The 27,404-nt window shown below is 66.5% G+C and overlaps 2 protein-coding genes across 4 annotated transcripts in view; one reads left to right on the top strand and one right to left on the bottom strand.

Annotated features, from left to right (window-relative positions):
* FLII (FLII actin remodeling protein) overlaps nt 1-5,677 on the top strand; it is a 5,798-nt gene extending 121 nt beyond the window's left edge. The window contains exons 2-21 of the mRNA XM_037809294.1: nt 9-190; nt 340-476; nt 620-832; nt 1,044-1,223; nt 1,481-1,563; nt 1,688-1,762; nt 1,972-2,055; nt 2,149-2,320; nt 2,732-2,836; nt 2,925-3,116; nt 3,424-3,612; nt 3,723-3,862; nt 3,940-4,147; nt 4,227-4,381; nt 4,491-4,551; nt 4,638-4,766; nt 4,833-4,939; nt 5,026-5,131; nt 5,213-5,278; nt 5,358-5,677. Of these exons, the coding sequence (XP_037665222.1) occupies nt 9-190; nt 340-476; nt 620-832; nt 1,044-1,223; nt 1,481-1,563; nt 1,688-1,762; nt 1,972-2,055; nt 2,149-2,320; nt 2,732-2,836; nt 2,925-3,116; nt 3,424-3,612; nt 3,723-3,862; nt 3,940-4,147; nt 4,227-4,381; nt 4,491-4,551; nt 4,638-4,766; nt 4,833-4,939; nt 5,026-5,131; nt 5,213-5,278; nt 5,358-5,492 (2,719 nt within the window). The 3' untranslated portion in view covers nt 5,493-5,677. The remainder of the gene's footprint in view (nt 1-8; nt 191-339; nt 477-619; nt 833-1,043; nt 1,224-1,480; nt 1,564-1,687; nt 1,763-1,971; nt 2,056-2,148; nt 2,321-2,731; nt 2,837-2,924; nt 3,117-3,423; nt 3,613-3,722; nt 3,863-3,939; nt 4,148-4,226; nt 4,382-4,490; nt 4,552-4,637; nt 4,767-4,832; nt 4,940-5,025; nt 5,132-5,212; nt 5,279-5,357) is intronic.
* Nucleotides 5,627-18,863, bottom strand: LLGL1 (LLGL scribble cell polarity complex component 1). Of its 3 annotated transcripts, none has more exons than XM_037809186.1 (22): nt 18,711-18,863; nt 16,092-16,189; nt 14,552-14,633; nt 14,343-14,473; nt 13,533-13,691; nt 13,293-13,455; nt 13,067-13,202; nt 12,853-12,907; nt 12,619-12,773; nt 12,311-12,534; nt 12,118-12,185; nt 11,169-11,322; nt 10,974-11,078; nt 10,091-10,383; nt 9,683-9,830; nt 9,374-9,524; nt 7,992-8,278; nt 7,502-7,766; nt 7,302-7,416; nt 7,096-7,211; nt 6,736-6,856; nt 5,627-6,594 (listed from the first exon to the last, which is right to left on the bottom strand). In XM_037809186.1, exons 1-22 carry the CDS (start codon nt 18,789-18,791, stop codon nt 6,516-6,518), a joined length of 3,186 nt encoding a protein of 1,061 aa, XP_037665114.1. In that variant the 5' UTR covers nt 18,792-18,863; the 3' UTR covers nt 5,627-6,515. The 3 variants fall into 3 exon arrangements, with proteins under 3 accessions (XP_037665114.1, XP_037665115.1, XP_037665116.1); XM_037809187.1 differs by having other exon boundaries at nt 13,067-13,199; XM_037809188.1 differs by lacking the exon at nt 18,711-18,863 and adding an exon at nt 18,012-18,056.
* Between the last annotated feature and the right edge of the window lie 8,541 nt (nt 18,864-27,404).

Below are 27,404 nucleotides of genomic sequence, written 5' to 3'. Positions count from 1 at the left end.
CTGGGCAGGCTCAGCCGACTCCGCTCTCCCCTCGGGCAGATCCTGGACGTGCGGGAGAACCCCAGCCTGGTCATGCCCCCCAAACCCGCCGACCGCGCTGCTGAGTGGTACAACATCGACTTCTCGCTGCAGAACCAGCTGCGGCTGGCCGGGGCCTCCCCTGCCACAGTGGCCGCGGCGGCGGCGGCTGGTAAGTGGGGCCCCCTCTCTGGGCCTCAACCTACCCATCTGTAAAGTGGGCGGGATGCGGCTCTCTGGGCTGGAGCGTCCCCGGGAGCCCTGGACAGACACCCAAGGGAGGACGGGGCCAGCCGGGCTCAGCGGCCGCCCTCCCCGCAGCAGGGAGCGGGCCCAAGGACCCTCTGGCTCGCAAGATGCGGCTGCGGAGGCGCAAGGACTCGGCGCAGGATGACCAGGCCAAGCAGGTGCTGAAGGGCATGTCCGACGTGGCCCAGGAGAAGAACAGAAAGCAGGAGGTGAGCCAGGCCGGGGCCGCCGGGCCGAGAGGGAGGGGGTGTCCTACGCTGCCCGTGCGAAGGCCCCGGGGCGGGTCGCCAGGAGAGACGCGGGCCTGAGGGGCCGGACCGAGCAACGCCAGGCGCCGCGACTGTGTCCCCAGGAGAACGTGGATGCCCGGGCCCCTGGGGGCAAGGTGCGGCGCTGGGACCAGGGCCTGGAGAAGCCGCGCCTCGACTACTCCGAGTTCTTCACGGAGGACGTGGGCCAGCTGCCCGGCCTGACCATCTGGCAGATCGAGAACTTCCTGCCGGTGCTGGTGGAGGAGGCCTTGCATGGCAAGTTCTACGAGGCCGACTGCTACATCGTGCTTAAGGTGAGGGGGCCCGCCGGGGACGGCAGCCGCACCCTAGGGGCCCCGGAGCCCCCGACTCTGTCGTTCTGTTCAGCAAGCGTGCGGCGGGAGGGCAGGGCTTTGCAGAGGCCGGGAGAGGGTGGCAGTGGACCCCGTCCTGGAGCAGGGAGACTGACACGGGTGCCAGGACGGGTCCAGGCCAGGGCTGACGTGGCCAGTGTCCCTGCCCCAGACCTTCCTGGACGAGAGCGGCTCCCTGAGCTGGGAGATCTACTACTGGATCGGCGGGGAGGCCACCCTCGACAAGAAGGCCTGCTCGGCCATCCACGCCGTCAACCTGCGCAACTACCTGGGTGCCGAGTGCCGCACGGTGCGCGAGGAGATGGGCGACGAGAGCGAGGAGTTCCTGCAGGTGCAGGCCGGGCTTGGGGTGGCCTGCGGGGACCACTGGGCGAGCCAGTGACAGGGTCTTGGAGTCTGGGGTGAGGACTAGAGAGGACGGGCAGGGGTGTGGCAGAGAGAGACGGATAGCACCTAGGGGGTGGGGCCAGGGGCGGGGCCTGGATTCCCACCTGCAGCCAAGCCCTGAGCTGGGTTATCCCACCTGGATACACTCCCAGGTGCCCCCCAGATTCACCCCCACGGCTGCTCACGGCTTCATGCCCACAGGTGTTTGACAACGACATCTCCTACATCGAGGGCGGGACGGCCAGTGGCTTCTACACCGTGGAGGACACGCACTACGTCACCAGGTGGGGTGGGGGCACAGCACTGACCTGCGCTCACCTGTGGGAGGCTGGGGGTGTGGGGGAGGAGGGTGCTAGGGGCTGAGTCAGCCCCTCGGTGCCCCCGCTGAGCCCCCTCCCCGGCCTCCAGGATGTACCGCGTGTACGGGAAAAAGAACATCAAGTTGGAGCCGGTGCCGCTGAAGGGGGCCTCCCTGGACCCCAGGTGAGTCCCCACAGGTGCCAGGTGGGGGACACTGGGCCCTCCACCCTCCCACCAGCTGAGACAGGTTTGTGCCTCTAGAGAAGGAGACCCCCACCAAGCCCTCTCACTGCTCCCTGGTCCCTGGGGCCCAGAGAGGGCGGCTGAGACCCCATAATGCGGGGCTGGAGGGGTGTGTCCCCCTCACAGCTCCCTCCTGCCCCTCCTTCCAGGTTTGTGTTCCTGCTGGACCGAGGGCTGGACATCTCCGTGTGGAGGGGGGCGCAGGCCACGCTGAGCAGCACCACCAAGGCCAGGTAGAGCTGCGGCCCCCGCCCGGGGTCTGTGGGGTGTTGGGTGCACAGGACCCCCACTCAGCCCTCGCCTCGCGGCCCTGCGCCCTGCCCCAGGCTCTTTGCAGAGAAGATTAACAAGAACGAGCGGAAAGGGAAGGCGGAGATCGCGCTGCTGGCGCAGGGCCAGGAGCCCCCCGAGTTCTGGGAGGCGCTGGGTGGGGAGCCCTCTGAGATCAAGAGGCACGTGCCCGACGACTTCTGGCCGCCTCAGCCCAAGCTGTACAAGGTGAGTCGCTGTCTGGGGGGGGGGCCTGACGCCCCTCGGCTGGCCTGGGGGACGGGCTGGGCAGCCCCTGTCTGGAGTTTGGTGGGATGGGGTGGGGCCAGGAGGGATGATGGGGGCCAGTGCCAGGCTCAGGAACCCGGCCTTAATGCTGGGGCTCTCGTGAGCAGGAGGGGACAAGTTAGAGAACTGGAAACCACAGTAAGGTGGGCAGGTGGGAGGGGAAGCACCGTTTAAAAGGCTTCACCCAGGTAGAATCTTGGGGGTGGGGATGGGGGAGGGAAACTGAGGCCCAGAGAGGGGCAGATAGTGGACTGGAGCCACACAGCGAGGCGGGGGCCGCGTCAGGGGGTTGTGGTGGGCGGGGCTCGTGCCCCAGGCCCCGCCCCTCGCCACGCCCCCTCTCCTGGCCAGGTGGGCCTGGGCCTGGGCTACCTGGAGCTGCCGCAGATCAACTACAAGCTCTCGGTGGAGCACAAGAAGCGGCCCAAGGTGGAGCTGATGCCGAGGATGCGGCTGGTGAGACGCGGGGGCAGGAGGGCGCGGGGCCGCGGCACCCCCTCCCCGGGGTCCGGTCGCGGCCTTGACCCCCCGCCCCGGCCCCCAGCTGCAGAGTCTGCTGGACACGCGCTGCGTGTACATCCTGGACTGCTGGTCCGACGTGTTCATCTGGCTGGGCCGCAAGTCCCCGCGCCTGGTGCGCGCCGCCGCCCTCAAGCTGGGCCAGGAGCTGTGCCGGATGCTGCACCGGCCGCGCCACGCCGCCGTCAGCCGCAGCCTGGAGGGCACCGAGGCGCAGGTGCGCGGCCACGCCCGGCCCTCGAGGGCCCCCCGGGACTGCTGGGCACCCCCGTCGCGCCGCCCCTCCCTCCGCCGCTGCGTGGGCCCCGCCCACCTCCGTCACCGCCCCAGGCTTGGGCCACGCCCACTGGCGCAGCCCCACCCACTCTGCCTACCACCTCCCTCTTGGCCCCGCCCACCCCCGTCACCGCCCCAGGTCTGGGCCCCGCCCACGGGCGCAGCCGCCTCCCGGCGTGGCCCCGCCCACCCACGCCCCGCCCCCCGGCCCGGCCCCGCCCCAGCTCGGGTTTTCCCGCCGCCGGCAGGTGTTCAAGGCCAAGTTCAAGAACTGGGACGACGTGTTGTCGGTGGACTACACGCGCAACGCCGAGGCCGTGCTGCAGGGCCCGGGGCTGGCCGGGAAGGTGAAGCGGGACGCCGAGAAGAAGGAGCAGCTGAAGGCCGACCTCACCGCGCTCTTCCTGCCGCGCCAGCCGCCCATGGCGCCGGCCGAGGTGGGTGGGGCGGGGCTGCGCGCTCACCTGGGCGCTCACCTGCGCGCTCACCTGGGCGGCCCGGGCCGGGGACTGGCTTCCAGGCCCGACGCGCGGGGTCTCCCCCGCAGGCCGAGCAGCTGATGGAGGAGTGGAACGAGGACCTGGACGGCATGGAGGGCTTCGTGCTGGAGGGCAAGAAGTTCGCGCGGCTGCCCGAGGAGGAGTTCGGCCACTTCCACACGCGGGACTGCTACGTCTTCCTCTGCAGGTGGCGCCCCGCGTCCCCAGGGCCCCGGCGGGAGCCGTGCGCGGCCGCTCACCCACTCACCCGCTCTGGGCCCGCAGGTACTGGGTGCCCGTGGAGGACGAGGAGGAGGAGAAGGAGGAGGACGAGGAGGGGGAGAAGGCGGCGGCCGAGCAGAGGCCCCCGGAGGAGGACTTCCAGTGCATCGTGTACTTCTGGCAGGGCCGCGAGGCCTCCCACATGGGCTGGCTCACCTTCACCTTCAGCCTGCAGAAGAAGTTCGAGAGCCTCTTCCCCGGCAAGCTTGAGGTGTGCCCGCTGTGCCTGGCCCGGCCCGAGGGGGCTGCTGGGGGCCCTGGTGCAGCCCCTCACACCTGCACACCCCCAGGTGGTGCGCATGACGCAGCAGCAGGAGAACCCCAAGTTCCTGTCCCACTTCAAGAGAAAGTTCCTCATCCACCGGGGCAAGCGGAAGGCGGCCCAGAGTGCCCAGCAGCCGAGCCTCTACCAGATCCGCACCAACGGCAGCGCCCTCTGCACCCGGTGCCTGGCCGGGCAGGGCCCTGGGGGTGGTGGAGGGGACCCGGGGGGCAGCGGAGGGGACCCAGGACCCCTGCTGGCTCCTCGCTGATGCCTCCTGCGGCCTCCCCAGGTGCATCCAGATCAACACGGACTCCAGTCTCCTCAACTCCGAGTTCTGCTTCATCCTCAAGGTGGGTCCCGCGGGGGGAGGGGGCGGGGGCCCCGGGGCTGGCAGGCTGGACTGACCCACACCTCCGCGCCCCTGCACCCCGGACAGGTCCCCTTTGAGAGTGAGGACAACCAGGGCATCGTGTATGCGTGGGTGGGCCGGGCATCTGACCCCGACGAGGCCAAGCTGGCGGAGGATATCCTCAACACCATGTTCGACGCCTCCTACAGCAAGCAGGTGCCCGGGGCAGGCGGGCCCGGGCTGACCCCACCCGACCCGGCCTGACCCCCTTGCCCCCCACAGGTCATCAACGAGGGCGAGGAGCCCGAGAACTTCTTCTGGGTGGGCATCGGGGCGCAGAAGCCGTATGACGAGGACGCCGAGTACATGCAGCACGCTCGGCTCTTCCGGTGAGGGTGGGGCCCGGCCTCCAGCTCTCCCAACCTCCATCCCTGCTGCTGATTCTCACCCTGGTCCTCTGACCCTTGACCCCCAGGTGCTCCAACGAGAAGGGCTACTTTGCAGTGACCGAGAAATGCTCGGACTTTTGCCAAGACGACTTGGCAGATGATGACATCATGTTACTAGATAATGGCCAAGAGGTGAGACCCCCGCCGTCCCTGCCCCCTCTAGCAGCCCACTCCTCTGTAGCTCCCACGTGACCGCTGGCTGCCGTCCCACAGGTGTACATGTGGGTGGGGACCCAGACGAGCCAGGTGGAGATCAAGCTGAGCCTGAAGGCCTGCCAGGTGAGCCGGGGCACGGGGTGCTGCGACTGGGTGGGGGCTCGCCGTCCCCCGTGGCTCACGTGCCGCCCGCCCTCTCCAGGTGTACATCCAGCACCTGCGCTCCAAAGAGCACGAGCCGCCCCGCCGCCTGCGCCTCGTCCGCAAGGGCAATGAGCAGCACACCTTCACCCGCTGCTTCCACGCCTGGAGCACCTTCCGCCAGGCCCCGGCCTAGCCCGCGTGGGGCAACGGCGCAGCCTCCACGCACTGCCTGCCGTGATGAGACGTGCCAGGCCCCCGCCCACCACGGGGAGGCCTGAGTGTGAGCCCCGTGTGAAGCCCCCCAGGGATAAAGCAGTTCTCACTTGCTAAGAGATAGTAAATGCCTTTATTTTCAGTATTAAAAAGCAGTACTTTTAATATTAAAACAGTGCTAATTTTAACAAAATGGCAGGAAAAAAATCCCAAGGTACAAGCTACAAGGAAATCCATCCAGACTGCCCCCATGGAGCGCCCAATCACGTGTGTGTGTTTGCACGCGTGTGTGCTCCCCCAGGATGGGGACTAGGCCAGGAGCAAGTACTAAAATAGTCGTAGAAACTGATGCCCAGCCTGTGTTAGAAAAATACTCTACTCTTTACAAAGGGACTGGGGAAGGTGGTGTGTGGAGTGGGGGCAGTGCGGGCAGCCAAGCTGCCCGTCCTCTGCCCCCACACCTGGCCCCAGGGCCCCAACTGCCCGGAGGAGGCAGGGCTGGCACGGTGGGGCCCAGCGGGAGCCCGTGCAGTGGCAGGAGAGGGTCTGCGTTAGGGCCAGCAGCCTCCCTGGGGGGGAGAGGAGACGGGTCGGCACGGCCTGCCCTCCCAACGCCAGGGCCTGGGAAATGGGGCTGGGGTGTCCCCTGGTCTCAGTTGGGGGACAGAGCCCCAGGCAGCCAGCTGGGGTGTGGCGGAGCCAGGTCAGCTCACCGTGGTGACCTCATCTGCGTGACGGGCTGGACCCAAGCCACTTCACCTTCCCATGGCCTGACCTCACGTGGGACGCCCAGGGGTGGCGGGGAGCCCTGTCTCACACGGGGCCCCATGGAGCCGTCTGGGGGAGCCTCCTGCTGGGCCGCCCTGCAGGCAGCCGGGCTGCAGGTGCAGGAGCGTGGGGGTTGGGGGGCAGGGCCTACAGGAGGTGCCGAGGGTGGGGAGGGCACGCTGGGGCAGAGCTGACCAGCTGGACCAGGGCCCCTCGAGCCCCCAACTGCAGCTCCTCATTTGATCAGGATGGTGCAGGTGCGGGCCTCGTCTTCTGCCACGTTCCTCAGATTCGTCCCAGCTTCCTCGGAAGAGCTGAGGGTGGGGACAGGCTCAGAGAACGGAGACCCCTGTGTCCTCCAGGCCCAGCTCACGCAGAGGAACTGGGGATAGGGGACGGCAAGTCTGGGGCCCAAGCCCCCCGCCAGCCTGTGGGGAGACGGGGTGGGCCCTCACCCCAGGAAGTCCTTCACATCCTCCACTGTGACATCCCCCGTTGTGTCCAGGGTAGTGTCGGCGCTGGTGGCCGAGCCCATGGATGTGGGTGAGAGCGCGACCTCTGGCGGCTTCACTGGGTCTGCAGGGACGGGAGCCTCAGGCCTCTGCCTGGAACCCTGCACCCCCTCGCCCGGGGACCCCAACCCAGACCCAGGCAGGCAGCCCCCATGGGGCAGGCCCAGAACCCCGCCTGGCACCGGGTGCACTCCTGCCCCAGCCTGCTCCCCGCAAGCTTCCAGCCGCAGCTCTCACATCTGAGCCGGTCGGCACCCAACACCCTGTCCTGCCCCTCCCCGGGGCCAGGGCTGCGCGCCGTACCCCCTGCTCCCCGGCTGCGGGCCGGACTTGGGCTGCCATCACAGCTTTGGGGGGCCAGGGTGAGGCGTGGGGTCCCGTTGGCCTGGCTGAGCTTGGGCGACTCCTGGAGCCTGTGGCTGCAGAGACGGGGCGTGAGGGGGGCCTGTGTTTCCAGCGGAGCCACAGGTAGGGGGAGAGCAGCACCGGCCCCGGGCCCCTCCACACACCTGGCTCGGGGGGCCTCGTGGGGCCAGCGAATGTCCAGGGAGCACAGCGGCTCTGTGATGTTCTGAGCACTGAGGGAGAAGCGCTCGAACTCCGACGGGGAGATGAGATAGAAGCCTGGGGGTGGGGAATCATCTGTAGGGCAGCCCCCACGCCCCAGCGGGCAGCCCCCGCCCCGCTGCCCACCCCCTGCGGGCCTCACCCTGGCCGTGGCGCGTGAAGACACAGGAGGCGATGCCGCTGATGTCCTCCTTGCGGATGCAGGCGTAGTGCACCTGGGGCCGCAGCCCGGGCACTGAGAAGACGTGCACATCGCCCAGGTTGGTGAGGCAGGCCAGGCAGGTCTCGGCGTAGTCCTCGCATGCCACGCTGGCAAACGTGGCCAGCGCCACCTTGCGCACGCGGCAGCCCTCATGGGCCGTCAGCTTGAACTTGGTCTTGGCACTCACCTTGGGCAGTGTGAACACCTGGCAGCAGGCTGCCAGTGAGCTCGGGGCCCCCGCCCTGCACCCGGCCCGCTGGACGCCGCCTCCCAGAAGCCCGCGGGGCCCTGAGCACAGGCGGCAGGAGCCTGCGACGGCCATGCCTGGCACCCGGCCCGATCCCGAGCTGCCTTGGCTGGGTTGCTGAGGGGCATCTGGCTGGGGTGCAAGGCCCTGGGGGCTGGGGGGTCACGGGCAGCAGCGGCTCACCTTGAACTGCTCCTCGGAGGCGATGAGCACGGCGTGGCCGCCCTGCATGTCAGGCGCCTGCGCCAGGTCCCGGGAGGCCTCGTAGGGCTCGGGCAGTGGGCGGCCGCGCCCGTCCAGCACGGCGATGGCCACCACGGGCGCCCGGTGCATCAGCTGGACCTCCTTGCCCAGCACGGCCTCCACCGCCCGCTCCGGCCGCTTCTCGCCCGCTGCCGGCACCTCCAGTGCATAGGCGAACACGGAGCCCGAGTTGGTGCCCGCCCACATGGTGGGCCCGTGATGGGCAGCTGCAGGCGGGCGGGGCAGTCAGCTGCCGCGGCTTTCCCCAGCCTCCCTCCCCACAGGCGCCCAGGCCTCCCGGCACAGCAGCCCCTCTACGCGGTTGATGCCCTCCCCGGGCCTGGCCTCCGCGGACTGCCCAGAGACAGCAGCCAGGCAGCACCCGCCCCGTCTGCTGACAGGCCGGCTCGGTCCAGGGCACCCTGTCCTCCCGTCTGTTCCGTGCATGGCAGTCAGGGGAGCCTCTTTATTACCGATGCCCCCAGGCTTCGGGGAGCCAAGGAGCCAAGCACTTCTGAGCCGGGGACACTCGGAGAAGGCCCCAGAGCCCAGTCGGGGCTCAAGGGCAGGACGGGTCAACGCCGCTGAGAACCATGACGTGAGGATGAACCTGACAGCTCGCACCCACGAGCTCGCACCAGTGCCCTCCCGGTGGCCCCAGACCAAGAGCCCCGGCAGCCCCGGGCCCCGCGGAGCAACGGCAGTGAGGGAAGTTCCTGGGGAGAACCGGAGCGAACCGGCACAGGCAGGAGGGAGATGAGGGGCCACCTCTCCACCACCCTCCTTGAATGGGGAAATCTAAGCCAAAACCCTGATGTGCGATGCCACTGAGCTCAACACGTCGGAGAGACGCCCCAACCCAATGGGGACCCAGGGCTGCACCAGCTGCACCCCAACGAGGGGCAACAAAGGGACGAGGGAGCCAGTGCCTCAACCAGCCGACAACGGAGCCCCAGAGCCCCAGGCACAGCCACCACGCGCAAGGCCCTAACGCGGCTCGAGTCAACGCCAGACAGAAACCATATAAAACGGACACCTGGGGGCGTCACGGAAGTCAGACACCGCCGTTCCCTTCACAGGGCACGGCCTGGCCCTGGGGCCGTGGACTATGTCCTTTACTCGGACACATGCCAACACGTTCACCGGTGAGATGACATGACACGAGAAACCAAACAAGGGCCAGGGTGGGGCAGCAGGCAAGGCCACGGCAGCCGCCACCGGCACCGGGCACAGCGATCACCCCTCTGCTCCCGGGTAGGTGGGAGACCCCCCATCATGAGTTAGAAGCAGTCGACTCTCCGCCTGCCCCGCGCGGGCCTCACCGTCTCGGAGGAAAGTGTCGGCGAAGTAGAGGCAGCGCACGACGCCCGAGAGCGAGTCGTCGGCCGAGCGGGGCTCGATGCGGCGCTGCACGGGCGTCATCTCCACGTCGGGGCCGGCCTGCTCCGCCAGCTGGGCATTGGCCTCCTGCAGCTGGGGGACGCTGCGGTTCCTGAACCCCGGCCACTGCCCTACCCGGCCCCCCGGCCTGACGCATCCCCCTCCCGCCACCTCCCAGCCGGCCCGGGGCCTGCGGAGAGGAGCGGCCCCCAGCGAGCCCACGGCCTGAGCCCCAGCTGCCCAGCACTCACCTTGATGCTGGCGCTGACTGCCCGCTTCTTGCCCGAGACGCGGCTCTTGCGGATGCGCCGGAACGACTGCCGCAGTGACTTCTTGAGCGACTTCACCCGGGAGAGTGGCCCCTCCATGGCCAGGGAGTCATTGGGGTGGAGGGTGCACCTGGAGGGCGGGCCCAGATGAGGGAGCGGGCCCTGAGCCGTCTCGCCCGCTGCCCCAGAGCTTCCAGACCTCACCCAGCACCTCGTTCTTAACGACCACCGGAGTGAAAGGGGCTTCTAGAATCACTCTACTTATCCCAAGAAAAAGTTTCAGAAACTTGGAAGCCCGGACAAGAGCGGGAAATGACCCCAAGTCCCACCATGCAGACTCAACCTCCCCGCCCCAGCGCCCGCCCTCCTGCCGCCCCTGCCACCCCCCACCTGGCCAGCACGGGGCTCTTGCGCTGATAGTCATAGAGGCCGAAGCCGTGGCTGGTGCCGAAGGCCACGAGGCCCCACTCTGCGTGCAGCGTGACGGCGGTGACGGCGGCCGGTGGCAGGCACTGCACCAGCACGCGGGGCTGGAAGCCGGCTGGCCAGGGCAGCGGGCCCAGGCGCGGGCTCAGGCGGTCGTGGCCCTTCCAGGTGAAGCCCTCGCGGTCCTGGAGCAGGTCCACGCTGGCCACACTGACCGCCAACGTGGTGGGCACGTCACTGAGCTCCAGCACCAGCACCTGCAGTGGCGGCAGGGGTCGGGGTCAGGGGTCAGGGTGCAGGCTGTGTCACCACAGGGCTCCTGGGCCTGGAAACACACTCCAGCCACCACCGGCTGGCCCAGGACGGGCTTCTGTTTGCTCAGCGCTCAGCGAGTGCCTGTGGTGTCCCAAGGCCTACACGAAGGCACAGGGGTGCCCAGACCCCGGGTGCCCCTCCTGGAGCCACAGGCCCAGCCTCCCACCCCTCACCTGCCGTCCAGCACACCGGGCACCTCCTGTGGACTGCACAGGGGCCTGCTGGCAACCGAGACCCCAAGTCCCCACCCTCCTGGGCTTGTGACCTGGTGTGAACGCAGCAAAGCCAGGAGGAGCCCCAAACACAGTCTTCCGGAACATCCGGCCACACACCTCCTAGTCCCCCAGCCCCGGAGGCCCCGAGGCCCGGCCCACCTCCCCATCTGTGCTCTCCCACCCAGCCCCCCGGCACCGCACACCCACCTCCAAGCTGTTGCCCGTGACAGTCCCTTAAGCACCCTCAGATCCTCCAGCTCAGGCCAGCACCCCCCACAAGGCCCCCGTGACCCCGGGCAAGAGACACCCCAGCCCACCTGGCCCGCAGTGCCAGCCACCACCATCTGGGCAGTGAACTTGCAGAGCACAACCTTCTGCACGCCCAGCCGCGGGTCGTCACTGTAGGGGTCGAAGCAGCCCACCTGTGGGCAGGACGGCGGGGTGAGGCCCCACGGGGCCTGGGGCAGGGCCTGGGGGCTGTGGGCAGGGCCTGGGGGGGGCCTGGGGTGCACCTTGCGGAAGGGCGGCCAGTCATCCTCCGTGGCCTGGGCCCCGCTGTCGGCATGCTCGCAGTCCGTCTGGAAGAGGCCGGCCGTGCTCAGTCGGTAGAGAGGCCGCAGCGCCACGCCTGAGGCGTCCCAGAAGCGCACGGTGCCGTCCTCGTGGCTGCAGGGAGGGCGGCATCAGGCCCCATGGCCGTCCCCACACCCCTCACGAAATCAACACTTACAGGGCACCTACCACAGCTGTCAGACCCCAGCTGCACCCCTACTGTGTGCCACGGGTGCAAACGTGTCCTGAGTGCCTACTGTGTGCTGGGGCACAGGGGCCCCGGATGTGCCCCTTCACAGGGCGGGAGGGGTGGGAGAGACGCTGCCCTGCGGGACGAGATGGCAGGCGGCCACGCACAGGCCTGCGCCGGGGCGTCCAGAAAGGGGGTCAGGGGTCAGGCAGTCGCAGGGCTGCGGGCAGGGTGTGACGGGGGTGGGGAGGAGTGGACAACCGGGGCACACCCTCGGGACACGGCCACAAAGCCCAAGTGGGGGCCCTGGGCATGAGGCGGGCTGGGGCCAGTGGGACCGCTCGCTCCAGCAGCCAAGAGAGCCGCAGGGGGCTCCTGAGCAGGGAGGCGGAGCCCGAGCCGCGGGCCAGGAGGGTCCCAGCCGGGTGGGGCGGGGCCGGAAGCCGCCCTGAGTCAGCGGCCGCGTCGGCGCACCTGCCCTGGGCACCTCGGCGAGGGCCAGCCCGGATTTTCCGGTCCCAGGGCAGGCCAGGCAGGTGGAGCCCAAGAGACTGCCAAGCTCAACTCCAAGCCGAAAGGCGGAGCAGGGCCTCGGAGCAGGTCTAGGGAAGCTTCACGCAACCCACCCTGGGGGCAGGGGCCGGCCTGGGTCACAGGGCACGTGAGCGCCCACCCGCCCAGGCCAGGGCCTCCCGCACGCCCCCGCGCCCCAGCCCTACCCGGTCAGCAGCAGTCCCCGCTGTGACGGCTCCTGGGCCAGGTTCCGACCCCCAGTGATGGGCCAGCCCTGGGGGGGCAGAGGCGTGAGCACAGGTGAGGGCCGTGTCTTCTCCCTCCCGCCCAGACCCCGGTCACGCCCTCTGCCGGGAACACCCCTGCCGGGTCCCACCCAGCAGGGCACTGGGGACGCACCGCGGCGCTGCAGGCGGGCTGGGGGCTCTGTTGCTCGCCGGCGCTCACGAGGCGGGCCCACAGCTTGGCGGGGACGTGGGCGACGTGGGCCGAGCAGGTGATGGCCGACGAGTGCAGGGGAGCGAGGTACGGGGCGGGCACAGGCGGCCACCCGGGCGTCTGCAGGTCCAGCACCACCAGCTCCTCCTCCAGCAGCACGGCCAGGGCCTGGGGGTCGTCGAACTCTGGGGGACGAGGGGGGTGTGTCGGGCAGCTGGTGTGCAGGGCACGGGCGCGGGCAGGATCTGGGCGTGGGGGCAGGCACCTACCGTCCACGGGCCGGGCGCTGTGCACCGTGAAGAAGTCGATGACGCGGGAGGTGAAGTCCAGCGTCACCAGCGTCTCGGCCCGCAGCACGCTCACGCAGTGGCGGTCGCCGTAGCTGGCGCGGGGCATGCCGCCGCTGAAGATGACGAAGTGGCCGCTGTGCGGGGCAGGCGCCACGTGAGCCACGTGAGCCACGGCCCCCGTCCTGGACCCTCCCAGCAGGGCCCCCGACCTACCCGGATTCGCAGCTTCGCCACAGGATCTTGTTGATGGCTTTGCAGGGGAAGGGACCTGCAGGGGCGGGACGGGGTCAGGGCCTGGAGCCACCACGGGCCCCGTCTCACTCCTGCCCTCCGGCCGCACCGAGTCCATCCCACCTCGCACTGCTTTGGGGTCACCGCCCGGGGACGCGGCTCGGCATGACCCCCTCCCACAAGTCCTCGTGCTCACCGTAGGGTGTAGTGGCTGCCGTGGGCTGCGGCACCGAGGGGCCGCCGGCGTCCGCAGACCACACGGCGTAGCTGCCGTCGCTGTGGGAGCTGACGACGGTGCGGCCACTGCGCTCCCAGCACAGGCTCTCCAGCTGCTGAAGTGGGCAGGGTGGGCAAGGGGCGCATGAGCTGGGCCCGAGGCGGGCGGGGACATGGGTGCTGCAGGGGCCCGGGCCCCCACGTACCTGGTTGCCCAGAAAGACCTGGTCCACATGCCGTGCACTGTGGTCCCAGATGGCCAGCAGGCCGCGGCTATAGCCAACGAGCATCTTCGCAGGGTCCCGCAGGTAGCCCTGGAGCGACTCCACGGGGCCCAGCGCCTTCCCACACCGGTAGTCGTCCGGCACGCTGCGGACGGGCCTCAGTGAGACGGCAGCAGGACTTCCCGGCCGTGCCACGGCACTGTACCATCTGCCCCGCCTCACCTCCTCAGGACCTCGTCCGGGCCGAGGGTCTGCCCGTCGAGTAGCGTCAGCGTGGTGACGTCCAGGAAGAAGACACTGCCAGCCTCAGTGCCCAGGGCCGCCTGGTCGCTGGCAGCCAGCAGCAGGACCACCGTGACGCGCGAGGGGCCGAGGGGACCACTGCGGGCAGGGCGGGGGTGAGGCGGCGAGGAGCGGCGTGTGGGGCCGGCTGACCCCGCTCAACTCCTGATCGGCAGCGGCAGGCAGGGACTCACACTCGGGTCCTCCCGAGCCCGCCCCGGCACCTCCGCCGCCGGCCCTGGGCTTGCCCGTGCCTGTGGGGTGGGCCACCCCCGACTGCGCCCCTCACTGCACTTTGACAAGGGAGGCCCTGCCCCTCCCAGCCGCTCTGGCGACAGGACGGCCAGGGAGGAGTGTCCCCAAGCCCCAGCTGCTCACCCGCTCACACCCCACGGCCCAGCCCCCCTGCCCCACCCCAAGGGCCAGAGTCCATGAGCCCCCAGGCCCCGCACCCCGGCCCGTCCTGGGTCTGCTGGAACTCACGGCCCGGGAGCCTCCCAGGCCTGGCAGACACACCCCTGCTCCCCTGGGCCCAAGTGGGGTCTCTGTCAGACACCCTAGACGTCCACAGCATACGCTTCGAGCCACATGGCTCAGTCCGTGAAGGTCCGGATGCTTCTGCCTGGGCCCCAGCCCGCGGCTCACCCTGCCAACCAAGCACGGCCCCATGGCAGCCCCCCAAGAGCACAGCTGCCGTGCTCCCACACATGCCCCTGTCGAGGGCCTTCCCCACAGCCAGGCCCCCGGTACCTGGTGCCGTCGAGGCCGGGCCGGCCAGGCGGCCGGAAGCTGAGTGCCTCCTCCAGGTGGGCGCAGCCGTTGTGATGGACAATCGTCCAGAGGTGCAGGCTGCTGTCGTCCAGCAGGGTCAGGAGGCGGCCCTGGGGGAGCAGAGAGTGGGACGGGCTGGCCGGAGGGTGCGGTGGGGCCCGGGGGCGGCCGGTCAGGGGGAGGCTCACCTGGCCAGGTAGGAAGTGCATCTGGGTGACGGTGGCAGAGTCGCGGTGCAGGCCCGTGAACTCCACGCCGGGCGCGCCGTAGCTGCAGGCCGGGGTCAAGGGCGCACACCAGCCGGCCAGGTAGGAAAGCACAGCACGCGGTGCCCCGGCCCCTCCTGCCCCAGGGCTTTCCCGACAGACCCCGGGGTCCTCCAGGGCCGTGTGGGGCCACCCCAAGGTGCCCCCAAGCTCAGTTGCTGCAGGCACGAGCCTGCGCCTGCATTCCCCTGTCCGTGAGACGGGCTGACACCCCCACTTCCCGGGGCTGCAGCTGGGTGTCAGGAAGAAGAACACGCTGGGGGTGCCTAGGGGCAGGGGAGAGGCCAGGCCGACCCAACCGCGGACAAGGACGCCCACCCCCCTCCCTGGGCCGCAGCAGCCCCCCGACGCCATGGGAGGACGCGCCTGCCCATTGCCCAGATGGGCGCCGAGGCCCGGGGCAAGCTCAAGGCGCCGGCATCAGGGCCGGAGTCCAGCAGGGCCGAGGGCCCCAGAGGGCGAGAGGAGGCCCCCGTCGCCCGGAGACAGTGCGGGAGCCGTTGCCAGGAGCCGGGGTTGGGATTCCCTGCAGGGGCCCGGCGGGCAGCACGGAGGGGACAAAAGAGGGGGCAGTGGCCGGTGGGGGCTGGTCGCCAGGGAGATGCGCCCGGCCTGCAGGGGGAGGGCGGCTCAGAGACCAGGGCTGGCCCTCTCCAGCCTCAATTTCCCCATGGGGCCCAGTTGGGGTTCCAGGGGAAGGAGGGCAGCGGGGAGAGCTGTGTCCTCCCAGAGCCTCGGTTTCCTCATCTGAGAATCTGTCCTTTCTGGGGACGAGGCGAGCCCAGGACTCCAGCAGGGCCACCTCCTCATGCCCAGGAAATCAAGGCGTGACGGGGAGAAAGGGGCAGCAGGCCAGAAGCGGGGGGCTCCCAGGGTGCACCCTGCCTTCACCCCACCCGCCCCCACACTGGGAGTGCCAGGGGCCCAAGGGAGGGGCAGAGGGTGCACCCCGATCCAGCCACATCCCTGCCACCGCCGGCCCTCTTTCTCGATACGACTCCTCCTCACCCACGTCCCCGACGAGGACAGGACTGAGGGCTGCAGGGGGAGGGGTGGCCCCAGCCCAGCAGCACCCCGGTTTCCCCAGTGGCAGGCAGGAGCCTTCAGCTGCCCGCGCCCTGGGGAAAATGCCCGCTTTGTGCGGCTCACACGGCCCGATTGTGCGCCGCGGGCCCCTGGGTGGGCCGGGCCACGCCGAGCCTGGCACTGCCTGGGCCGCACGCTCGCGTGTGTGTGCTCCACCACCGGGCGCGGCTGCAGCGAGACGGCAGGTCGCCGAGGTAACTGCCTCACCGGCGAGGGGCAGCGGGGCCACCGCAAATGGACCCCCTTGTCCCACGTCCCAGCAGAAGGCCCCGTCTCCGGGGAGCCCCCATGGACGCAGAGGCCACGCCGCCCCCCACGCCAGCCGGGATCCCAGCCCCCCAGCCCGCTGGCCCCTGGGGTCCCGGCCAAAGGATACATCTTGACGGCCCCGTTGCGGGTGCCGATGGCCATGACGCGGAGCTCGGGGTCGAAGGCCAGGGCGCTGGGCTGGTTGGGGAAGCCATGCTCCACGGTCTGTGGGGGACAGCCGGGGTGTCAGGGGCCGGGCGCTGGCTCTACGCCTCAGGTCCCTGGCTGGCCACGGCGGGCAGCTCACAGCCCCCATTCTAGAGGCACCGCCATGCTGCCCAGGCCACGGAGCCCCCACGGCTCTCCTCACGCGGAAAACCAGAGGTCAAGGGTCAATACCCAGGGTCAGCTAGGCGGGGGTTCCACCCCACCCCAAGACAGGGAGGCTGAGGCCCAGAGACGGGGAGCCTCCTGCCTGGCCTTGAAGGTGTCACCCCGTCTCCATCTTTGGTTCTGCACCCAAAGATTGGCAAGCTGCCCCCTGCCCCCATCAGCGGTGGGGACAGTGTGAGGGGCCTGCACTCGGGGAGCTGTGGACAAGGCAGCTCCCCCACACTGCCGGCTCTCTGCCCCTTGCCCCGGCCCCCCAGCTGCCGCACTCCCGCATGCAGCTCCTTCCCTGGGGTGGCCTGGCTGGGGACCCCTTCCGGGAAGCCGGGAGCCCCCACACAGGGCAGCCCAGGGGGGCCTCCAGGGACCCCTGACCCACTGCCGGTACCCAAGCCTGGCCCTAGCAACTCCCTCCGCAGCCCCTCCAGGCCAGGACTGAGCCCCCGGGGTTTGGCCTTAGGCTGGTCACAGCACTCTCCAGGGGGCAGGGCCCCTCCGAGGACAGAGCCACCCCAGGGACACAGAGCATGGCCTCCCTTTCCCCTCTCGGCTGCGGCCCTGCCGTCCGGTACATGGGACATAGAGCACAAAGTCCTGTGTCCCCACAACTCCCCACAGCCTTGGTGGGGACCCCTGGCTTCCGAATTTACAGAGAAGGGAGATGACACAAGGTGAGGTCACCACCCAGCACCTGCAGCCCTCACATCCCTGCAGCCGCCAGCTCGGCTTCGAGACGGCACAGAAGAGGCCCCTCGTCACACCCCCGGCCCGGCCCGTGCCCCTCAGTGCCCTTGGCAGCCACAGACCCTGTCCCTGCCCCACTCAGGACCCTCCCGCAGCGTCCCCTCACTCAGGGTCGAGGCCACCTCCCACTCTCCCCTCCTGCCACCCCACCTGGGTCTCATCTGACCCCACCCCCCCGCCAGCCTCCCCCAGGCCCCCTGCTGGGCTTGTGCCCACCCCTCGGGAATCGGCTCCAGGGCGAGCTCTGCAGGGGCCTCCCCACGCCACCCTGGCCCCACGGCCACCCATCCGCTCTCCACCCTGCACCAGTTTCACACACACACGCACACCCCAACATCTGCACCCCTTCCTTTCTTGCTTTGGCCTCCACTGTCTCCCCACTGGACCGTCGGCCCCCGAGGGCAGAGGGCTTTGTCCCTCTGGCACTGCTGGGCACCCGGGAGACCCCAGCGCAGCGGGGGCCCAGCGTCTGTTAACCCAGCGTAGAGCGGGAGCCCACAGGCCACCCGCGGGCAGGGCTGGGGTCTGAATCCAGGACCATCCAGGCCAAGGCCCACACGCGCCCCTGGCCTGCTCCCTCAGGCTCCCCGGGGATCACCCCCTTTGGGGCCCGGCCCCTTCCCCAAGGCCACCCCCTGCCCGCCCGTGGGGTCAGGTCCGCACTGCACACCCACTTCGCCGTTCGCTGGAGAGAGTGACACTTCAGCCCAGGGCCTGCCCCCACCCTCCTGGGGTGGCATCCCCGCTGCCTGCCCCACAGCGTGGGACCCCTGGGCACCAGCCCCCCTCCAGGCCCCTGGCAAGTTGGCAAGTCCTCGGCACCGCGTCTGAGGGCCCCGGCAGCCCCCTTGCCCCGCACCACCAGGGGCCTCGGCCACAGCAGCCCCTCGAGCCACCATCGCAGCCGACCCACCAGGGGCTGGAGACCAGGTGCCGCCCCCATCCCCGCGACCTCGGGCAACGCGTCACCCCTCTCGGGACCTCCGTTCTCGCGCCTCCACGAAGGGACACTAACTCTCCTCTAGGGGAGCAGCGGGGGCTGCGGGGCAGGGCGGCCGTGTCCCGGGCCCTCCTGCCCCGCCCGGGAGAGGAGGGAAGGAGCGGCCAGGGGTGCCCGAGGGAAGCTGAGGCGCTGACGGGCACCTCGGCGGCCGGGGAGCGGAGCCCCCAGCAGAGAGGGAAGCGGCCCCATTTCACAGCCGGGGAAACTGAGGCCCCGCAGGGCAGAGCCTGGGGCAGCGGCGGAGGGGCGGCTCCCAGCCCACCTCCCGCCCCGGGCCGAAGCAAACCAAGCCCCCTGCCCTGGGCTGCGCCGAGGGCCTGGGGAGGGGCCCCCCAAGGAACAGCAACAAAGACACAGATGAGGGTCCCAGAGACGCCCCGGAGAGACGCTCAGAGACGCAGAGACGGAGCGCGCAGGGGGCAGGCGGGCAGCCCCCACCCCGCCCACCGCATCCCAGGCTGGGGCCGCGGCCGGGCAGGGGCGGCCCGGGGCGGGCGCGGAGCCGGGAGGGCCCCGCCGGCCCCGCGCCCCCGCCTCCCCTCCGCCGCCGCGCGGCGCCCCCCGCCCGGGCCCGACGTGGCCCGGCCCGCCCCTCGGCGCCGCCCGCACCTTGTTGAAGGCGAAGAGCTCCTGCTTGAGCTTCTCGCGCTGCGGGTCGGCGCCCTGCCGCCGGAACCGAAACTTCATCATCTTGCGCCCGCCGCGGCCCGCGCCCGCCCCGCCGCCGCCCGCAGGATGCGCCGCGCGGCCCCCGCGCTCCTGAGGCGGGAGGGGCGCCAGGGCCGGCGCGCGGGCGGGGGGCGGGGCCTCGGGGGGGCGGGCCGCGACGGACGCGCCGCGCGGCCAATTAGCGTGCGCGCCGCGCCGCACGCCCCGCCTCGCCGCCAGACAAAGGGGGCGACCGGGGGGCCCTCGGGCTCGCGGAGGGGCGCTGCTGGGCATGCGCTGCGGCGCGCGGCCTGCCGGGACTTGTAGTCCGTGAGCCGGGCTCGCGCGTGGGCGGCTGGGGACTGCGCTGGGAGAGTGCCGGCGCGTGTTCGCGGGCTTGGCGGAGGCTCTTTCCTGCCTCCTGGCAGGGAACGTCCTGCACCTCCCCGTGGTGGAGCAGCCCTGACTGGGCTCACGGCCCGGCCCCTCCGAGCCTCAGTTTCCCATCTGTGCCACGTGCCTTTGCCCGATGGTTGCCAGGTTTATGTTTTACCAGTTTCACGGGACACCACTTTGTTCCCCAGTGTGCCGGAACACCTCGCACCGCCGTGCTGGTGCCCTGGCTGCGCGGTCAGTCAGGAATGTCCTCAACTCCCAGCCCCTGGAGAACTCCTACACGTCCTTCAGGACCCAACTCGAAAGACTCGTGGCATCAACGGAAGACAGGAGCAGAAACTCTGCAGAGGGAGGAAGCCATTTGGCAGAAGATGGTGTTGGGGACCGTCCTCGGATTGGATTTGGGCTTTCGGAGATGGGAGAAGGGCCTTCCTGCTGCAGGGAACAGTGATAAACAACGCTGAAGTACTTGCAGCCTGTCCCCACCCACCTCCCAGGCCTCCTTTTCTCATCTGGAAAATGGCCCGGAGGTTGGACTTTCCTTCCAGGCTGAGGATTGGCTGCCCTGGACCCAGGCTGAGGGAGGGCAGGTGGGCCGGGTCCCCAGCCCACCAGCTGTGTTGGGGGAGGCGGAGATGACCTCTGACCCCAACAGAGGCAGCTGCCCAGGGACAGGGCCTGGCTGCCCCCCTACAGCCACACCCAGCCCTTGCTCAGCCCTTCCCTGCTGGATCCTGGATCTGGAAGAGGGGCGGGAAGATGGTAAGAACAGCAAAGCTCGTTTCTGGGTGCCTCCTGTGTCAGGAAGCGGCTCAAACCCCTTTCAACTGCTTTAAGACTCAGTTCTATGAGGAAAGCCCCAGTGTTACCCCAGTTTACAGATAAGGAAACTGAGGCACTAGGCCCCCACCCCCATCCCCGTCACCTCTTTTGCAAAACCTAACATGGGGTCCCACCTTCATCACTGAGAAGCTGTGCTGCCTGGGGTAGGTTACTTAAGCTCTCTGTGCCTCAGTTTCCCCATTTGTAAGAAATGGCAATGGCACGAGTACCTACTTCAAAGGGCCGCTGTGAAGATGGAACGAATTTGACCCTGTAACACCCTCGGGCTTGCCAGGCACCCAGGAAGGGCCGAGCGAGGTTAGGGTTCTCGTGGCTCTGGGTCTCTGCTCCAGGAGCTCTTGTCCTCTGTCACCCTGGGAAAGGCTCTGTGCTTCCTCGGTCTCCACTTCTGCCATCGAAATGGGACTTTTGTCTCAGGCATAAGCAACCAACCTCATCTCCCCATCCCCAATCACCCCTCACTCAGTCTGACCAGGAGGCCGAACTGGATGGAGCAGGGCTGTGGTAAGGGGTGCACAGTTCAGGGTACATGGCGGGGGGTGGGGGGCAATTCCAGGGGGCTATAACAGATGAGGAGTTTATCAGGCAGAGACATGGGGAGCAGCAAGGAAGGGTTCTTGTGGTGTCAGAGAACATGATAACAATGCAGATTCCAGGTACCCTCCACGCAAATGGCTACAGAATCTGGATTTCAAACCAGCCCCTTCCCATCTGATCCACTAAGAGGGGTTCAGTGGGTATGTTGTGACACAAATGGGTAAACCAAGGCCTGAGCTGGGCTACAGCCAGGCAGGGTTTAGGTGGGGCAGGGAGTTGCCATCTCCCCAGGCTGATGGGGTCTGGGTGCTGGTGTTTGTCATTCCCCTCCCCGGGGTAGCCCCGAGGGGATGGGCCACAGCGGCCAAGGTTACCTCGGTGGGCTCCCAAGTGCCCACCCAAGCCTGCTTATTTCTTGGAGCAGAAAGCCCCAGGCAAGGGCTTGACTGCAGCGTCCCGGAGATTTGGGGTGCCCCCTCACCAACCCTGAGTCAGCAGCCCTGGAGGGCAAAGCCAGCCTTCCCGCAGTCTGCGAGCCTGGGTCATGCACGGGCCAGGGAGGGGCACTTCCTGGGCAGGGCTGCCCTCCCCTCCCAGGCCCCCCCGGCTCCCGCCCAACTCCGGAATGAAACCCGGGTCTGAGCTCAAAGCCCAAGACGAGCCCCTGAACTGCGTGACTTCAGCTAAGCCACTTGGCCCTCGGGCCGCCTCTGCCACCGCTCTAAAATGGAGCGAGGATAAGATAAAACAGGACAGGACAGGACATGGGCACGGTCACAGATGACACTTGTCAAGAAGGCTCCCCCTGCTCTCTCCAGAAGATCGTAAAATCGCAGCCCTCGGCCGAGTCCTGCCCGCGCTCCTGCTTTTTCTCTCTGGCTCCCTCATCTACTCATCAACCACCTACTTGATTTTTTTACATGTCTGCTGTCCGTCTCCCCAGCTTCTGATGCTGTGGTCCCAGGGCCCAGAATGGAGCTGGCACCCAGTAGGTGCACAACATGTATTTCTTAAAATTTAAAAAAAAAGATCTGAAGGAAATATGCCAAAATGTTAACGTGTGAGCGACAGGCTCTGTAAAGTATTTTTCAGTGTATTTGAAACATTTCATTAAAATATAAACAAGTAATAATAACCCACACTGTGGGAGCCAAGCCCACAGGAAGTGGCAGTTGAGGCGACAAGGGGCAGGTGGGTGAACAGGGGTGTCTCTGAGCCAGGATGGGGAGCACGTTTGCAGAAAGTGACGAGGCCAGGGTGGCAGGTGCGGAGAGCAGGGCACCGGGGGCCTTGGAGCTGCAGGGAGGGAACGGTTGTGGAATGAGAGTGGGGAGGACAACAGTCATGGCGATGGCTGGCAGGCATCAAGGGTGACCCCAGAGGCAGACACCCCGACAAATGCATGTCTGTGCTTCATCTTCAGGATTCTTCACAAGGGGAAGGTGAGCAGATCGTCCCATCTCCCTGACGGTAAATGGAAACTAAGGGTAGAGCCCCAGATTGCCTGCGGAGGGGCAGGAGGAGGGACAATCCCAGCGAGTGAGGAGAAAGTGGAGAGCCGGCGAGGGCGGCCGCTGGGAACGGAGCTGGCCCTGCCTCCCACGCTGCCTGGGATCCTGGCTGGGCCTGCCCGTCTGCTGTCCAAACCACACCCGCAGCTTCCTCCTGGGGGCTCCTCCGGGACCCGGTGGGCCGAGGAGTCTGGGAGTGGAGTCTAGGCTGGGGCTGGGGTTGGGTGGGCCCAGGGTAGAGGGAAGTGAGGCAGAACGTGAGATCTGGGGGCAGAAGAGCCAGAGACCACCCCGGAGCAGGGCCCCAGCAAGGGCCGGCCAGCCCAAGCCAGGGGGAAGCATTGAGCACCTCGTCCTCGGGGGGGTGCAGAGTGAATGTGGTTACGAGGGCATTCTGAGCCCAGAGCAGGGAGGGCAGACCTGGGGCCCCCCAGATCCACAGAGGGGAACAGTGTTCTGGCCCCCAATTTGTAAGGGAGGAAACTGAGACCCAGAACCAAGTGGCCTGTCCAAGGCCACCAGGGCAGTCACAGTCACCAGACGCAGTGCCCTGCCTTACAGAGCCTGGCTCCTGGGCAGTGCCGATCTGGGCTCATGCCAGGCCAGCGGACAGGGACGCAGCACAGCCGCCCCTGCAGGCTGTCGGGGGGCGGGCACGGGGGCACTGTCACCGCTCGGCAGGGGGCTCTGGGCCTCACCCTCTCTGTGGCCCCAAGTTCTAATCCTGCCACTTCCACTGACCTCTCTGGGCCTCAGTTTCCTCATCTGTAAACTGACCCTGATACTAACTGCTACCATTTATTAACACTGAGCCTGTGCCAGGGACCACGATCACTCATTTAATCCCGTAGCCATTTTACAAAGGTAGACGCCGAGGCCAGAGATGCTAAGTGACTCAAGTCACACTGCAAGTAAGTGGTGGAAGCAGGACTGGAGCCCAGGACCAGGGCGCGTGCTCGGTCAGGGGGGTGCCCAGTCTCCCAGGCTGGCGTGGGCGCCCTGGGACTGCTCACCGTGACCACGCTATGCCGCACGTGCCAGGCTGTGCTGAGGGAGCCCAGGGGCAGCCAGGACGAGGCTGGGTGGGGCCAAGGAAGGCAGAGGCCACCAGCACGGGCAGAGGTAGGGGCCCCTCCCCACACCCGCCAACCCCGAGGGCCCCGGCTCAGCAGGGCAGGAGCTGGGAACCTGGCTTCTTGTCCCTGGATAACCTCTGGCAGGTCCCAGGCTCTCTGGCCCTCAGGTCCCATCCCTACCCAAAAGCCCGTGGACACTGGTGCCCGCACACTGCTGCCACACCGTGGACACAGGGGGAACTGCAGCCAGGAGGACCGGGCAGGATCCCCAGCCCTCACCGGCTCAGGGGCCAGACCCTCCCACCCCACCTGGGGCCCCAGCCCTCAGATTCACCCCCTCAGCTCTCGCCTGACACCTCCCTCCTCTGCTGAGAACACACCATGGGCAGCCTAGTGGTCCCCCCATTGCTCGCAAGAGCCAACTATCAAATTTTCAAGAATTTCTGTGGGTCAGTTAAGCACAGCCATTATTAAAAATAGAATGATACAGACCTCAAATTTAAAAACATTACAAAAGCAATATTCCAAACTCAACATGTCCCCGTTACTTTACCACACCGTACAACATCTTTATACTCAGTGCACCTGCTTCTGTTTGGTGGCTACTAGGTGATGGGGCACTGCTGCCCATCTTTTCCCAACATAGTGCCAGTGACCTCTGTCGGTAGCTCGAAAGCCGTCACGGTGGAAGTAGTTACGCCATGGAGGTGGGGAGACACTGCAAACCAAGCTCGGTTTACTGCTTTGTTGATTTTCTAGACCAGTGCTGTCCAACAGAAATACAATGCAAGCCACACATGTAATTTTAAATTCTTGAGCAGCCTTCAAAACAGTAAGAAGAAACAGGCAAAATTAAATAGTATATTTTATTTAACCCAGTATGTCCAAAATACTATCATTTCAACATGTCATCAATATAAAACGTCATTAATGATATATTCTTTCCATTCTAACTCTTCAAAAGCCGGCGGGTATTTTACACTTACGGCAGATCTCAATTCAAGCTAGCCACACTTCAGATGCTCGACTGCCAAAGTGCCCAGTGGCTACTGCATTGGACAGCGTGGGTCTAGAATTAAGAAAGTGATGGCAAAAGTGATAATAATGCCGGTGAAACTTGAAACTAGTGCAGAAGTTAAAAGAAGTTCCAACTGAATCAATGTAATCTACTCAAAGATGCAAAGTCAATAGTTCATGTACCTGACTGAATGGCGTAAGTCTATTGTAGTAGGGTGGGTAATGGCCAAACACGTCAAGTCCCAATCCCTGTAAGAGAACTGCCTCAAAAGGAAAAAGGATCTTGACATGGGGCGATTATCCCGGATTGGCCGGTGGGCCCTAAACCCCGACACAGGTGTCCTCACGAGAGGCCCCTGGAAGCGGCAGCATGCCCAGGCAGGCAGCGATCCGAGGGGTGAGGCCGCCGTCTGAGGGTTGCAGGCAGCCGGCAGGGAGGGAGTGCAGCTCCGAGGACACCTCGACTTGGCCCAGCAATACCGACTGCAGGGTTCCGGCCTCCAGAACTGCAACAGGACACATTTCTGTAGTTCCAAAAGCCACCAGGTCTTTGGTCATTTGTTACAGCAGCCACAGGAACTAATACAAGCAGATGGAGACCCAACTCCGTTTGTCAAATCATGGTTGATTTACAAACATGTTGGCAACAAACACAAGGATTCAGCAAAAGTCAAGAAAAGCAGTTTGGAGAGGAATGGTTGGCTATATGGAATTTATAATAGAATGTTGCATATTTTACTATTTGGAAGTTACGTGCTACAGATCTACATCAGTCACACTGGTGACACCCCGTGTACCTGTCACATGCCCAGGCTGTCAGCTCCGGAGGGCAGAGACCAGGGTCTTACATCACCAGTACCCAGAAGAGGACTCAAAAATGTTTTTCTAGAATGGATACACGTGTGCCCCCTGGGTGACGACAACGGGGTGGAATGAGATGGACCTGCATTAGCAGGGCTGGTGCCCGTCCTCGTTAGAAGGTAGGCACAGAGAAGGCCTACTGTGTGCACGAGTGGCTGGGACCCAGGCCCTGGCCCTCAGGGCTGCTGCTCCAGGAGATGTGACAGAACAGGCTGCCTGGGGTGGGGCCCCCGTGGGGAATGGGGCCGGAGCCCCTTCCTCCAAACTCTGGTGTCTCAATCTTGCAGGGTGGGGGAGCTTCACCCCGACACTGGGGCCAGTTCTGTCACAGCTCCAACACAGGGTCCTCCCAGCTCCCCGGCCCACCACGAGAGCCCCCATCCCAGCCCCTGCGCCAGAGCGGCCCCCCTCTACCACTCACGGTTAGGATGATCTCCTGCCTCCAAGGCACCTGGGTCTGCTGTCTGCCCAGCCTGGGCCCTGGCCCTGCCCTTCCTACCAGGGCAGAGCTGCCTGTGGGCCCTAGCCATTCACTGGCCCCTCTGGAGTCGTCTCCCGTGAAACAGGCAGTTAGGCAGCTTCTCCGTGTCTCCACAGCAAGGATTTGGCCCAAGCGAGCTGGCTCTGAGCCCTTGGCCAGGCCCGGTTCTGGAGCATCAGAAGTCCTCTGGGCTCACCCCACATCTGCTCCACACCTGTACCCCACAGCCCTACCATCAGCATCCCGAAAGCAGGGGCAGCTAGAGCCCGGCTCACAGCCATGGCCCCGGTGTAGGCTAGCCCAGCACGTGAGGGAACTCAAGAAGTTGTTGAAGCACAGCCACTCACACAGCTTCTATAAAGGCCCGTCCTCCCCACCCGCCCTTCTTCACGCTGTTCCCCCTTTCACTGGCCTGCAGCCTCTCTGATCACCCCCAGAAGAGGGGCTTCGGGAGTCCAGCAGGGAGGGATACTGGCTCCTGCAGGCCCCAGTGCTCTGGGAACCTGGGACCCCCAGGTTCATGAAGCCCGTCCTCCGCGAGGAGGGCAGTGGGCCAAGCAGGCCCCCTCCAGCCTGTCCCAAGCCTGGGGGGCCCGAGTGCCGCACGGTACCTGTCTCCTACTCTGGGGCCCCCTCCGGTTGGCAACGGGCCTGGACCCCTACCCACCCCAGTTAAAAGTTCAAGGAGAAACACAAGGATTAGGGAAGTGCCAGAGGCAAGTCCTCTGTTACAACAGCATCAGACAACTGTTTCAAAATATATTAGATTTGGTTTTTATTGTAGAGCACACGTATCAGGGCAAAGTGCTGCACACACAACTACAAATCATTTTTGGGAAAAAAAGCTGTAAAAAAATTAAACTGCAACTGCTTTAGTGACGCAGTCCCAACTTGAGGGATCCCCGCTGGCAGAGGAGTCCCAGCCGCCCGCAATGCCTGGGGGCTCGGCAGCCTCAGGCCCGAGCCCCCGGGAGGCCAGACCCGGGGGCTGGTGGGAACCCAGGGCGGGAGGGCTCTGCTCGCAGGCAAGCTCTGGGCCTGGCAAGGAGGAATTCCTAGAGAATCCACGTTAGCAAAACCTTGCTGCCTCGAGGATGTCAAGGGGTAGAAATTGCTACGACTTTACACGTTTTTTCCTTTTATTGTTTCTTAAAGACCCTTCCCTCCCCAGCTCCCACTCCGAGTGGAGGCACCAGCCTGGTCAGAAGGCCTGAGCGCTGGCCTCGGATGCATGCTGCAGGTGGACAGAGGGACAGTGCCTCCGCAGGGTGACGGGGAGAAGGCCCAAGACGGCCAGAGGAGAAAGGGGAGGTAAAGGAAAAAGCCAGAGACCAAAGGAAAAAATAAAAACTCAAAACAAAAGGAAACAAAACCCTACCACACACCACAACAATTTTCCATACCCCAAATGCTAGACCTGGAAGGACACCAGTCCCTCTAGCTAGAAACAACTCCTAAAACTGACCCAACGTGGCAAGTCTAACTGTCCGTACAATCACGTGTGTGCTTGAAAGCAGCAGCCCAGCAGAGGGACGCACTCCTGGCGAGACAGCCCCAAGGAATCGTGGGCAGAGCAGGTCGGTGTGAGGAAGCCTGGGGCTCAGCTGGGGGCTCGGCGACAGCTCCGGGGCAGCGGGGGCTAGCCCTGCTTCCAGCCTGTCTAGCCACCCTGAACAATTCGGTGGGGAGGAAGAGCGGGTGTCCGTGCGCTTCCGGGGTGGAGCACAGGCGAGAGGAGATGGCAGAGCCGGACCGAGCCGGCCGAGCCCCGAGAGACCTCCAGCCGGCGCGGACGTCGGGGGGAGGGACCGGGCAGGAGACTGAACTTCGTTTAGAACACTGAAAAGATGTACAATTAAAGCAAAACAAGAATTTTCTTAACCAGAACATCTGTTGCTTTTAAATAAACCCAGCCTGACAGCCCCACTTGAGC

This window comes from Choloepus didactylus, chromosome 18, assembly GCF_015220235.1.
Source record: "Choloepus didactylus isolate mChoDid1 chromosome 18, mChoDid1.pri, whole genome shotgun sequence".
In the NCBI taxonomy this organism is placed as follows: domain Eukaryota; kingdom Metazoa; phylum Chordata; class Mammalia; order Pilosa; family Megalonychidae; genus Choloepus; species Choloepus didactylus.
The sequence above is the reverse complement of the archived record's forward strand: the minus strand, read 5'-3'. Positions and strand labels throughout refer to the sequence as shown.